Source organism: Alosa alosa, chromosome 17, assembly GCF_017589495.1.
Source record: "Alosa alosa isolate M-15738 ecotype Scorff River chromosome 17, AALO_Geno_1.1, whole genome shotgun sequence".
In the NCBI taxonomy this organism is placed as follows: domain Eukaryota; kingdom Metazoa; phylum Chordata; class Actinopteri; order Clupeiformes; family Clupeidae; genus Alosa; species Alosa alosa.
In genome coordinates this window covers 27,201,793-27,216,342 of record NC_063205.1, presented here as the reverse complement: position 1 = coordinate 27,216,342, position 14,550 = coordinate 27,201,793, and the positions used below count along the sequence as shown (strand labels likewise).

Below are 14,550 nucleotides of genomic sequence, written 5' to 3'. Positions count from 1 at the left end.
TTAAATAGGAAAACAGCTGCCCGATAACTGCCCAAAGTGTGTTACCAAGATGGTCGCCAATGGGGTGACCTGCCTATAAGGACTGTCTAGGGTCTGAGGTGCGAGTCACGAGTTCAACACTAACAACCAATTAATAATTTCCTGGCCAGCAGTCAGCTCAACCTGTAGGTGACAAGCAGGAATCCATGCAAGCTAAGCATGTATCACCCTGACTGCTGACTGGTTCTAAAAGTCCTGTGGTCAAAGCCAAACCTAAAGTCGTGCGTGCACATTTAACCACTGAAGTCAAAAAATTAAACAGAGTAGGGGATTTTGTCCTGGTGAACCTGACTCATTCCATCTGACCAACCAATCAGCCCCACTTGTGTAAATGCCAGATTGATTCCACTCATCCACCCCTTTAAACCTGTATGCATCGCCTGGGTGAGGTTTCCTGCCTCACTGGAGGGAGCTATATACATGTCATGTGCACTGTAAAGGGTGAATGATTCTAAAAACAATGTTCATATTTCAAAGTTTTATAATAGAGAAGTATTCAAGGACATACTGTCACACAATCTTTTCAGTTACAAAACATGTACAAGAACCAAACTGTACAGTTTACAGTTCAGTTCTACATAGAGAGTTCATGATGCTCTCATTCGCCTATATTATGGCAGAGATTCTATCATCATTTAACAGTTTTTATGTGTTAAAACCATGCCTGCCTGAGGCACTCAGAGAGAAATTAAACTATTTCTTGTTTCCTTTTTCTTATTTTTAACATAAACAGCCTCTTCTGCAACGATAGTCTAAAGATCTCATTTTTTTTTTTTTGGGCTTTCTGTTACCCCGCTGCTTCTTGAGCCTACTTTAAATAAAACAAGCAGTCTTTTCTGAACTGACTGATGAACCAAAGCTCTTCTTTAGCACAACCAACACACTTGCTGCAAAAGCTCATTATTTTTTTCTCTTCTGCTTCTTGTTCCTCCACTGCCTCTAATTGTCCTGGTGTTGGCAACGCTGGTCAGAGCTGTCTCACACATTCACAGAGTGTGTGTGTGTGTGTGTGTGTGTGTGTGTGTGTGTGTGTGCTTATGTTGCTTCAGCACCCCTGTCCAAAAAAAATCTCAATTTTTTTCTTCTGCTTATTGTTCCTCCACTGCCTCTTCTTGTGCTTGTTTTTGGCCCCGCTGGTCAGAGCCATCTCACACATGTGTGAGTGTGAGTGTGTGTGTGTGTGTGTGTGTCTGTGTTGCATCAGCACCCCTGCCAAACAAAGAAAATCTCTAACTCTCTAATTTTTTCTTCTGCTTCTTGTTGTTCCTCCACTGGCTCTTCTTGTCCTTGTTTCTGGCCACGCTGGTGATGGCCGTCTCTAAGCTGGCCAGGGGCAGCTCGGGTAGCTGCAGCCGGCCCATCTGCGTGGGGTACTTGGTCTTCATGTCGTTCCTGAAGACCGGCTGGGACAGGAGGTGCTTCAGGTGCTTCTTCATGCCCTTCACCATCTTCTGCTGCTGCAGGTCTTCCTCCTTATCACGGCCCGCAGCTATGGGAGCGAGAGAGAGAGAGAGAGTGAAAGAAAGAAATGAGAGAGAGAATGAAAGAAAGAAATGAGACAGAAAAAAGATAAAGAAAGAAAGTAAGAAAGAAAGAGAAAGTAAAAGAGAGATAAAAAGAAAGCATTGCATGGGGAGGAAACCACAGGGGTGAGTGTAAAATATAAGAACGGCTTAAGTAACTCAACTACAAATGAAAGCTTTGTTGTGGAATGCCCCTCGTCCTCGTCCATTAATTCCGTCTAACAGGACACCTCAGCGGCCGTTATCCCTTACTTATTGACCGTTTCAAGAGAGTTATCAGCATTATCAGCATCATAGTTGTTCCCACAAGGCTTCCATTTTAACATTCCGTATGTTATCTTAATGAAGCGGAAGTAGATTGAGAACAAAATAGAATGTTCAAGCATTGTTTTTGTTTTTCTTGTTGAAAGGGTCTATAGCTCCATATACATTTATACATTCTCCGTCATGCAGTAAAGGCTATGGTGCAGGGATGTGAATATATACCCATGAGCAGGTCGTCATCCAGGTCGATCTCCATGGCCTCTGCTGCCTGTTTGAACCAGGAGTTGTGCTGTTTCTTTTTGCCGCTGTGATACTCAATCTTCTCTATTTGCCAGGCTAGTTTCACACGCTCCTGCAAGGGTAACGCAGAGCGGATGATGCTGTGTTATGTACAGAGTATATTTACAGAGCACATAAACACCATTTTACATATAATGTAGTGCTGTCAAACTATTAAAATTTTTAATCACGATTAATCACTGAATTCCTATAGTTAATCACGATTAATCACATATTTTACCATATGATTAAAACTCTATTATTTTGCATTTCTGAACTTTCCAGGAGTCAATATTAACAATAAAGTAATTATTGTGTATCTTGATTGGGATTCAAATGAAAGCAAAGCAAGTTACTTTATTAACTGAACTTTAAGATGTAGGTCTATTTGATTATTTCAAATACAATTTCAAAAGATTTGCAGCAGACCTGAGGCAACACAATATATTCTTCAGAAATAGCTGATATAAAATGAAATAAATGCTACTGCAGAAGTGCATGCACAAAATGTAGGCCTACACACATTAAAAAGGGCATAACAAACAGAAAATATTATATTCATACTATATTCATCATCTTTGAGTTCAGTTGAAAATAAGGAACTTTTACGGCGCATCATCATAAAGATACATTTAATCTGCATCACACCTCATTTCAGCGGAAAACATGTTAACATTATATCATGGGAAAGACAGCTAGTAATCACACGTCGACGTTACATCTAGTTATTAATTCACAGGACATTCAATCATTTTACTAACACGTCAGTTATAAAGAATTATGTTTATGGTACTTACTCATGTCGAAACGATGTACATTACCAACCTAATTCGTTTGCAATACCCCATGTATTGTACAAATTTAGCATGTAGCTACACTTACAATAATATTCCATGCAAAACGGTTTAGCTTGCTAGCTAGCTAACTGTGGAACTTCAGTATAGCCAATTATCTCACCTAGTTGTAGGAAATAGGCTACGTTCATATTACAAGTGATAGAATGAATGTGTGACTTATGTTTAGTTGATGTTATGACATGTAAAGTTAAGCTTGCTGAACTTAATTATAGTCAGCCACTGGCAGTTTGACTGTGCCTATCAATACATTCGTGACACTCCTGTTAGAAAACTGGAAAGAGCAAAACATAGGAACATGGTCACATTAATCCCATAAACACACAGATAACTCTTACACCAACCTTATTTTGTGCCTTTTATTCATGTTTGTTTCAAGATTTAGTAAGTTTACTATAAGCCCTTTTCGCTCCCCACTTTGATGCAGCAGCATAGATTTCCTTTATATCAGTCATCTTTCACCTAAAAGGGGGCGTGTACTTATTATTAATATAATAATATTGTTTAGTTTCCGGTCTAGCTAGATCCGGTGTGGTTTTGTAGTTGTTCTAACGTTACTAGTTGTTGCAACAGCATGTCTCGCAATAAAAAAATTGACGCCGTCAAAATAGGTTTACGTTAACGCTGTTAATAACACGTTTAACTGACAGCACTAATATAATGTATCATTGTTTATTAGACAATCTCTGTATTATTTCTTTATTCCTAATCCTAACCATCACCACCTTGTCAAGAGGTCATAAAATGGTGAAAAAAATGTCCATCATTGTTTCTCAAAGCAACAAAACCTTACATTCTCAAATGTCTTGTTTTGTCTACATGCCAAAATATTTAGTTCACAGTTATAGGAGTAAGGACAAAATAGTTGGCGACTAATATATTAACTTATTAATTTTGTAATTAATTATCGTTTTATCCAAAACAAGCTACATAATGTCTTGCTGAAGTACACAAAGACGGCAACTTTTCCAGCTCCTTACCAACTACACTGCCACCACACTAATGGCTTAACTGTTGTTACCTCGATGGCAGCCACTGCATGCTAGCCCAGCTCCTTAGCCACTACATCCTAATCGATTATTGTTGTAACCCCCATACCTTGATGGCAGCCATTGCATGCTAGCCCAGTTCCTAAGCCTCTACACCCTAATTGATTAATTGTTGTAACCCCCATACCTTGATGGCAGCCATGCATTTGGTCTGGACAGGGAACATGGGGAGGTCCTCGTCCTTCCCCAAGGTCCGGTAGATCTTTTTATAGTTCATCAGGTCGTCTGGACCAATCAGCAGCAAGCTCAGACCCTGCTTAGTGGCACGGGCAGTCCGACCACTGCGGTGGACGTACGTCTCTGATGTACGCGGAACCTGGAATCCAAATAAGCAAAGTCCAAAGTGACTTACAATGAGGAATTACAGTAAACCTACAGTGCAAAGGAAACCTCAGAGTAATAATAAATATCATATCATACCATTAATACATCATACCAAGCCAATGAGGAATTACATTTTAGCACACTTTTCAGGTAAAATGATTAAACTGACCTACCAACAAAATAATAAGACTAACAGGGAGGCTATACTGGGTGCGCAACGGGCTCTATGCAGAACTCCATTTTGAATTTGCTTCCTACTGGGCAATCAACTTCCTCTTTATACTGTACACAGTAGGCTATGACAGAAAATGACAGATTACTGGCCTGTCAGTTTTAATAAAGTACGCTATTTTTAATCGAACAACAAAGTTATCTAACCAGTTCAGTAACATCAGTTGCTTGATTAAGGTTAAGAACATTTTAAACCCTCTTCCCATTTGCTTGAGGGAGGGGCACACAAAATGTTCACTAAGTCGGTCTACTCCACATTACCATGAGACCTGGAGGTCCTGAAGACAATGACTACAGAAAAAGCCATATTTGCCAATGCTTTAATGTAAACAGGAAGTTGATATGCCAGTACAAGTGAATCCAAAATGGAGTCGTGCATAGAGCCTACAGAAGCACTCCATTCATGTAGCGTAAAAAATAGTTACGTCTAATGGGTCGAATTTTTTTAAGAGTAACCTGTCAAATAAGCAAGCAAGTGATAAAGATGACATCGTCAATAACAAGCACAGAAGCATAGTGATAGATGAAATGATATGATATGAAATGATTTCATGATAGATGAAAAAAGAATGTTGTGCTGAATGACATACCTGGTAGTGAATAACATGCTGGACATTCGGAATATCAAGTCCTCTAGCAGCAACGTCCGTTGTGAGAAGGACACAGCTATGGTCAAGACACATGAAGTCAGCAACTGTTCCATTATTACTATGAATTACACACTTTAAAATATACACATTACAGGCTTCACCAGCGGACACAGAAGTAACTAGAGCCCGACCGATAGGGGATTTTAAAGACTGATACCAATTTCCATATAAGGATTTCAAAAACGTATAAACGATAAATCAGCCGATATTCATTTTTAACAAACACAACGTAAAAATATACTCTATATTTAGCATATTGCAAAGTTCTGATCAAGGTGGGACTGGTATCCAAATGAGCTTATGAAATAATTATTATGAATAATGGCATCAGGCCTTTGCTCTTCGTTTTTGGTGTCTTTGCAACACCATTGCCACAATAACTTTCAAGGTATTACTTTATGCGTTATGATGCTATTTTTGTATTTTTTTTTACACACTGTTAACAGCATTACAAGTGCAATACTTTGTGTAACTGGAAAGGGAAATTGCATAATGTAAGGTAACAATGTTCATACTCCCATATAACTTAATGCTTGAACACATTGCTTGTGTTGCATTTGCGGAACAACTCCGTTGTGTGCTGATTTCAACACTCGTGCTAACAGGTTACAGCAGCCACAAGGCCTTCGCCGTAACCACGTCTCAGACACGGCTTGAACCGGTGCTGCAACCGCGACCAGCTAGAGAATAAGAGGGAAGCCTATTTATTCAATTTCATGCAAGCGGTTCTGTGCAAAAATACATTGAAAAGACTACAGTAATTCCGTGTATTAGCCGCACTGTGTATAAGCCAAGGGCAGTGTATTATACAAGTTAAAAGAAACAAAACCATATTAATACCATATTAACTTCCCCGTGTATTAACCTCATAGCTGAAGAAATTTTGCCGCGGACAATATTTGGGAAATTACTATTTTTTCCATTTCATGCAAGAGGTTCTGTGCAGAAATACATTGAAAAGACTACAGAAATGTCCTGTGTATTAGCCGCATTGTGACCACCAACCAGACTCTGAAAAGGAGGACGAGTTGCGTCTAAAAGTGAGGACAAATTGGCCAAAATGAGGAAAGTGTGTGTACACCATCTCTGGATGGGTTAAATGCAGACGAATCATTTCATTCAGGACAAATAAAGTACGGTAACTTCACTAACTATAATTAATTGCAAAGTTGCATATATCATAAAACCCAAAAGTGTTATGGTGTGTGTGTGTAATCCAGCGCTTGCTTACTTGTCTCTCTCGGCGAACCTCTCCAGGTTCTTGAGTCGCTGCTTCTGGTGCATGTTAGCGTGCAGCGGCAGCGGCGTCTGGTCCAGGATGACCAGCAGCGAGTTGAGCCGCTTTATACAGTCGATGCTGTTAGCGAACACCATGGTGCGGCCTGGGTACTGCGACAGGAAATAGTAGAGATACAAGTCCTTCTCCTCCTTCTCGCAGTGGATGCGAGTCTCCGTGAGTGTCTCCACTGTCGCCTCCTTACGAGTCAGGTCGATGACCTTGGGCTTGTCCTTGATGCCGACCTTCTGCATGAGGAGGTCCAGCTTGCTGGTGGGCTGGACCTTGCGACCTTTCTTCTGCTGGACCCGCATGGGCAGGCTGTGTACCATGGTCAGAGTGGCCGAGAAGACGAACGTCTGCCGCTTGGGGTTGAACTGGGACGTGCTGAGCATTTCTAGAAGGTTATCCAGCTCGGCGAAGTGGCCACGCTCCACCATTCGGTCCGCCTCATCGATGACCAGTGACCTGAAGTTTATGAGGGAGACACAGGGCAACATTAGCCAACAATAATCACATGTCACATGTCACAATGTCATTTGAAAAATGTCCATTGTTTTTTTGAAGTGTTGTATGATAAATCAGATCACGCCACATCTACAAATGAAGAGATTGGTTCCAAAACACTATATTATCCATTTTAATGAATTTTCATAAATCTTTTTTTTTAGTGGAACTGTAATTTTGTTATTGTCATTGGGGGCCTAGCAGCGAAGCTGAGTTACTAGTTTTTCCTTTTATTATTATAAAACTTCCGCTATTGGAGTCTATGGCAGCCCATAGAACGCCTGGCTAAAAAGTTCAGATTTTTTGGCAGAAAGTTTCGGGACACTCCACTCACACTCATTTACAGACCTCTAAATCCAGCCATCTAGCTCCACCAACAGGTCAAAATCTGGCCGAAAATTGAACCGCTGGGTCTAAAGTTATGAAATTTGGCACACTGATTCAGCACTGTCCCATGATCACTCTCACCAATTTACAGAACTTTATGCCCAACACTCTAGCCTGGATTGCATTCACGCATGTAACCATTGAACGGTGCGTCCGATTTTCACATATCAGGCACCGTTGGAATCCCTGGACCGACCTAAGTTCAATGACCCCTATTACGTCACTTTTCGCCATATTGGACCTCCGCCATATTGGATTTAGTCCAAACTCTACGAAAAGTTTCAGCGGTTACAAATTTCATCCGATTTTCACAGAACTTGGCGGAGATGATCTTCAGACCGAGCTGCACAAACGATACTTGTCAGATTTTTTATTTTCAAGTTTGTTTGCCCGTGACAGCCAATCACACATGGCGACGATGCTGTCTAACAGGGCTAACATCTCGGCTACGCTTTAATGTATGAAGTCCAAACTTGGTACAGGGACTTGGTATCTGATTGTGAGGACGCACTAGGAAATTGGCATCATTTGGCCTCTATAGGGGGCGCTGCAATACAGGAAGTGAGCTTGTATCTCAGCAACGCTTTGATGTACGAAGTCCAAACTTGGTACAGAGACTTGGTACTTGATTGTGGGGATGCACTAGGAAATTGGCATCATTCGGCCTCTACAGGGGGCGCTGTAATACAGGAAGTGGGCTCATATCTCAGCAACGCTTCGTTGTATGAAGTCCAAACTTGATACATGGACATATTAACTGATTTTAAGGACATGCAAGGAAAGTGGTCTCATTTGGCCTCTAGGGGTGTTGCAATAAAGAAAGTGAGCTCATATCTCAGCAACACTTTGGTGTATGAAGTCCAAACTTGGTAGACGGACATGGGAGCTGACTGTAAGAACGCACAAGGACATTGGTGTAATTTGGCCTCTAGGGGCACTATAACAAAGTAAATGAGCTTATTTCTCAGCCGTTCTTTATCCAATTGCCATCAAACTTGCTGTGAGTGCTTGCTCATGCCATGGCATTGCCATTCCTGCTATAGCACACTGCTAGGCCCCCGCATTGCTGCTTGCAGCTATATTTTGATTTATTTTTACTGAATCAAAACAACACAACTGCAATTTTAATGATATTACCTGAAATACACAATTAAATAACATGACTTAAAAAATGGAGATATAGCGTTTTGGAACCAAACTCTTAAAATATGTAAAACTAATAACAAGAGCAGTCAAGTACAGGACAATTTCAGTGAGAATGTGATTTTCATGAGAAACTTTTGAAGTTGTTATATATAATCATCTATTTTCACTTTTAAACGGCGTGGCCTACTCCTGAATTCAGGCACAGGGCCTGTGAACTTTTAAGTCCTGCAGGCAACTGCAAATCCTATAACTAGTCAATAAAGTATGAACATTTGAAGCAAATCTGACCAGTGCCTTTTAAACTATGTGAGCAAACACAGACAGATTCATTCCAATTCATTCAGAGTGTAATAATAAGGGGTGGGACAAAATATCGATGTGGTAAAATTTGAGAAAAAGGCTGTCAGCTTTTTATCGTTGTCAAAATCATTCTGAAAGTGATCCCCAATGATAGCGTTCTTCATGTTGTTAAAGTTATAGTTTACATATGGACGTTGTCATTCATATTAGCAGTTACAGTTATCGTTCATGGTGTGAACGGCCCCTTAATCTGTGATTCCCACTCTAGTAATAACTACTCAACAGTACGTCTTTAGGAGAGTTCAATCTTACCGGAGATATCTGAGGTTTTTAAGATGGGGGTGTCCCTCTCTGATAAGGTCCCAGAGACGGCCAGGAGTTGCTATGACGATCTCTGGCTTCCGACTCAGCATCCTGTGCTGTTTCTGTGGAGCCATCCCGCCAACGATGATCGCCGTCTTTATGCCTGCATACACATACACACACCAGTCAAACAAGCCACATGCCACAATTTACTAGGTCTACACAATACAACAATTTATGCCTGCACTACCTTACTATGCACAGAGAATCAATCACAGGCTCAGTCCCTGCCTCAGTCATTGCAAGCACCTCATGCTTAATCACCCCTAAGCACACTATGTGGATACTGTTTTAGACTTGATTTGTATTTAGTGTTATTTAGTATAATTTGTATTTTAGTATATTATTTATCTTCTACTGTCCTTATTGCTTAGTTGTGTTTTTTTATATTATATACTTGTATTACTTTTTCTGCTGTTAGTGCATGTTGTGTGTGATGTCTGTATGCTAGTGAGACCTTGAATTTCCCCTTGGGGATCAATAAAGTATCTAAGTATCTATCTATCTATCTATCTATCTATCTATCTATCTATCTATCTACAAGCACATAGATCAAACAAGGCACAATTCACACAGCCATGGTTCGCATGTCAGCACAGGTGCTGGCTTATTTTTATGACATGGCATGTTAATGTCACAACAATGTGAAAGTGCAGTTCTTGATTCTATAGAAAGAATGCTTTTTTTACATAATTTCCCCACTTTTTCTAAAATAACACAATGAGAGGTTACTAAACATCCCCCTACCTGTGAACTGAGCGACAGCATCTATGTGGTGTTTCACCTGCACAGCTAGCTCTCTGGTTGGGGTGAGAATGAGCGCCAACAGTGGCTGCTTGTCACCGGCCTCATCAGGTTTCTCCAAGTCAGTCTGAGTGGTCATGATTTGGATTTGGTCAACTTCATCCCCCTCACCACCACCATCATCATCATCCAAATCACACCATTCATCTTCATGAACCTCCAGCCCACCCTCCTCTTCCTCCTCCTCCTCATCATCATCATCATCCTGCGACACATCGTTTTCCTCCCCATCATCTTCCTCTCCTTCTATGGCATCATCTTCGTTCTCGGCATCTGCTTCAGTCACAACCACAGACGGCGTCACTACAGTGCCCTCTGCTGGTTCCTCTTGTTTGGTGGTTCTCTCAGACGCCTCTTCTTCTGCAATAGTGGTAGTAGTAATGTCAGCAACATCAGCGGCATTACTGGCTGGAGGAGAAACAGCACCCTCTTCCTGTGGCATGGTGTCTGACATGTCTGACAGTCTAGTCATCTTCCAATTCTCAGAGGCACGTTTCCACTCCAAGATATTATGGATCACAGGAATTCCAAAGGAAAGAGTCTTTCCACTGCCTGATGAGGAAAAAAGGGGGGGGGACAAATGTGGAATTTCTTACAAATGACACATACAGTATTGACACAGTTATAGTTTGCTTGCCAGTCATCTTCTCATTCCTCGCAGTGCAATCACATTTAACGTCACGGAATTGCATGCAAACATAATGACATAATGTGGCAACTGCTAATTGAAAGTTCTTCAAATGTCTCTTAACCAGCCTGTCAGTCTGTGATCATTGATGGTGACGGACTTGCACACACAAAAGAACCAGACAAAAATAAAAATAAAATAAAAATACAACTGTTCTGGGCGCACATTGGCAATGTCAGAGATTTCATTCTCTGTACTATAAGTCAGAGTAGCATCCGAATGAGTTTGAAGCTATTATTTTAGGGTAAAAGTAAAATTGCATTTTGTGTCGCTAGCTATACATTTCCATTTGATCATTTAGCAGACACTTGTATGCAAAGCAACTTACAAAAATGAGGAATAACATTCAAGCTACAATGCAGAGGAAACTTTAGGTTGAAATGAATACTACAGTAATTCCTGCGTATTAGCCACATTGTGTATAAGCCGCAGGACAATGTTTTTATGCAAGTTAAAAGAAACAAAACCATATTAATACCATAGTAACTGCCCCCGTGTATTAACCTCACAGCTGAAGAAATTTTGCATAAAAATCAATGTATAAGCTGCAGCTAATAGGTGGGAAATTACGGTACATCAATCAATACTATAACTAGAGGATTTTCGTGCTAATTAATCATCTTCGTAAGTCGGTATATGGTTAAATGACTCAATACAGGGCGAATGAAGACTCCTTCGCCCGCCCCTACTGCCTGTAGGAAGAATATCCTGCTTGCAAGTTTGGTGTATCGTACCTGGCGAACTTCAGCCTCACAAAGTCTCAGACATCACAAGAAGCAGGATCAGTTTACATCCTGCATCCCCAGCACAGAGGCAGGCTAACAAAACGCTAGTGATTGTTGCAAACGTGTGTATACTGGCAGAGCCGGCGAAGAGGCAGCGAAAACCCCTGACGGAAGATGAAAAGAAAAGGAAAAGAGCTTCAGACTGAGCAAGGGCTCGCACACGTATCGACACGTACAGTCGCTAGGGGGAGCTTTGTAGAGAAAAAGCATCAGGCTTGCCTGGTGTCCCTTTAAGGTAGCAGAACTGCAATGTATATATTTCAATTCAGTAGAGGGTCTGCAGGAGGTTTCCGCTTACCTGTCTCCGCGGCGCCCAGGATGTCCATATGGTCCCGGATAGCCGGTGGCAGTGCCAGGGCCTGGATGGGCGTAGGGGCCGAGAAGCCCAGCTTGCTCAGCGCCTGCAGTACAGGCTCGGGCACAAACAGGTCCTTCCACGCCGACACGTCCGACGCCTCCGAGGCACCACCCATCGCGGTCCAGTTCTTCTTCTCCTTCTTCTTCTGCTTGGGCTGAGAGCCTGGCGCTGAGGACGCCGGCTCCTCTTGGGAGGCTGCAGTCTGTTTGGTGATGTCCGGCTTCTTCTTCTTCTTCTTCTCCTTCTTCTTCTTGGGCTGAGAGCCTGGCGCCGAGGACGCCAGCTCCTCTTGGCAGGCTGCAGTCTGTTTGGTGGCGTCTGGCTTCTTCTTCTCCTTCTTTTTCTTGTCTTTTTTGTTGGACTTCACAGAATCTTTGGTTTCGTCATCCTGGCTCTTGTTTGTGGTCTCCTGCCTGTCTCCCATGGTCTGGTCAGCAGACATCTTCTGCCCCGTCTCTTCAGCAGCACCTGTGGCCTCAGTGGCTGTAGTGTCCGCTTCATTTGCAGGCTGACTCTCCTTCTTCTTCTTCTTCTTCTGCTTCTTTCTCTTCTTCTTGGCTGGTTTCTCTGTCACTGCTGCATCGTCTCCTTCTGGCCCTCCGTCTTCCTGCTCAGCATCTTCATCCTCCCCCAAAGCCACCGCTGCCGCCTCCTCCTCCTCCAGCTCTCCTTCCTCGTCCGCCAATTTCTCCTCCTCCTCAGCTTCCAGTTCACTCGCCTTTCGCTTCTTATTCTTATTCTTAGCCGTTTTCTCTGGTTTCTCCTCTGCTGCGATGAGGGCTCGGTCTGAATCGACCAGCGAGTAGTCGGTCAGCTCCTCAAAGCAGACCAGGCCCCCCATGTCCTCGTTGGCGAAAAGGCTTGGGTCCAGCTGCACGGCCTTCCACTTGCCCTTGATGAGTATCCCTCGTTTGTGGGAGCTCAGGCGTCTGCCTTTGGGCAGGGGCTTCTTGGGCTTCATAGTGGTATCACTGACTGGGAGAGAGAAAACAGCAGATAAGAAAAATCTGTTGAGAAACACAAGACAACTACTGATCCAACGACATGACATTGACATCATAGACTGGACAGGACAACATGTGCAGAGATAACTAATCTGAGCATTACAATTGATCTCAGATGCTACAGCTCAATTCAGTTAATTAACGGACACACCAGTGGATGGGAACAGCGATTACTGATGGTGGAGACGAGGTGTTTTTTTTGTACATATGCACAATATGAAATGCATTAGTCAACATTTGGAATAAAAAAAATCAACTCTGTGCCCTTTTCTGTGTTGCTTTAGTTTTAATGTAAGATACTTAGTATTTACTGTGTAGCCTAAATCACAACCGTATGAACTACAACAACAATCTAGTGTCGGGTAAATCCTAACTTTAATTATTTTCAGCAAGCTGCCTTCATTTCTCTAGTCTCTTGCTATGATCATATTGCAGCGCAGTGTTGCACTCTTGGAATTTCTGGTTTCGTTGAGCACAGTATACTGGTGTGGTAGGAATCGGATTTCTCTCTATTATTATTAATCAGTACATACTTAGTTGATGTAGTGGGTATTCTGGCATTCTTTACTTAACTGACAGACAACATTAACCTTCAAGTGCAAATGAGTAAAAACTAACATGACAACCCACAGAACACTGGCGTTAGCTCACTAGCTCAGACACACCATCGTCGTTTCCATGTTAGCTGCTTGTTCAAGACCAAAGAAATAACTTAACACACGCTTCATATTGCTGAATGTATATATGCTTAGATTATTATGATATTATCGTTATAGACAGATACCTCCATGGCTAACTTAGTTATTAGCCAACTTGCTGTGAAAGTGTTACGAGGGACTAAGAAGCAAAGTTGCCGTCTTTATTTTCAAATATTACGTGCTTTAATGGCCTATAAAAATAGCTCCATTTAGTAACGTAATTACCTCTTCAGTCTCCAAACAGATGTTCCGGCACGTCAACGTTGAATGTCCAAATATCCACAAAAACACTCAAGAAACAGACACTCATGTGGCACACGAGGCGGCTGCCATGTCTTCCTCACGTGGTTGATTCACTGACCAATCACATCAGGGTTGCAAACACGCAACCAGATTGCGCGCTCTAGTGGTGGATGTTGAGATGGTTCTGGTTGTTACCAAACTGGTTCCTGCGGCGCTTCTCCTTGGTGGTATGGATGCAACTCTCCCTCGGTTTATAACACTTCAAAGCATTGCTGTCCCGCTGCAGACAGCAATAAAGGCTATGTGACTTAAAGACAGAAACGCGCTTCCTAAGTAGGTGAATGGAGTTGCCCACACATTCCTCCTACCTGTTCAATGTAAGCTACATAGTGTATTTTTAATAATAAGGCAATACGGTCTATTATTCATACAACAAAGGAGGACCACAAGCACAATCACCAAACCTCCATCCCCTGAACACGCACTTTTTAGTTGCTTGCTAAGCTTATCTCAGATATGGGTGCGTTGTGTGCCACGTGGTTAAATTTCTTTCTTAGACAAGGATGATACAGTTTAGTAGATCGTGGATGTAGTAGACTCCAGGTACATGCAAGGTGCTCTTGAAGTTCAAAAGGACAGTTGAAGAAACAAGGCTGGAGGCCCTGATGAGGGTCCCAGAAGGCTAAAACCGGTTGCCGGTTTTTACCTGTATTACATGTATGCCCAAAGGCCTTTCAATAATTTGATCCTTGTCTCCATGTAAGTGTGCCAGAGGTCA

General features: G+C 42.1%; 1 protein-coding gene across 1 annotated transcript; it reads right to left on the bottom strand.

Moving 5' to 3' along the window:
• Positions 1-502: 502 nt before the first annotated feature.
• Positions 503-13,870, bottom strand: ddx24 (DEAD (Asp-Glu-Ala-Asp) box helicase 24). The gene is made up of 9 exons (XM_048267982.1): positions 13,755-13,870; positions 11,768-12,802; positions 9,940-10,548; positions 9,142-9,295; positions 6,445-6,957; positions 5,154-5,229; positions 4,136-4,324; positions 2,049-2,178; positions 503-1,528 (listed from the first exon to the last, which is right to left on the bottom strand). The coding sequence occupies exons 2-9, from the start codon at positions 12,786-12,788 to the stop codon at positions 1,269-1,271; spliced, it is 2,952 nt and encodes a 983-aa protein (XP_048123939.1). The 5' UTR covers positions 12,789-12,802; positions 13,755-13,870; the 3' UTR covers positions 503-1,268.
• Between the last annotated feature and the right edge of the window lie 680 nt (positions 13,871-14,550).

What these genes read in the sequence shown, in the direction of transcription:
- ddx24 (XM_048267982.1), bottom strand. Translation starts at nt 12,788, where the DNA reads ATGAAGCCCAAGAAGCCCCTGCCCAAAGGCAGACGCCTGAGCTCCCAC. An exon ending in AGGTTCGCCGAGAGAGACAA is followed by an intron (nt 5,230 to 6,444) that starts GTAAGCAAGCGC and finishes TCTTGACCATAG; the next exon opens with CTGTGTCCTTCTCACAACGG. An exon ending in AGCATGTTATTCACTACCAG is followed by an intron (nt 4,325 to 5,153) that starts GTATGTCATTCA and finishes TTTGGATTCCAG; the next exon opens with GTTCCGCGTACATCAGAGAC.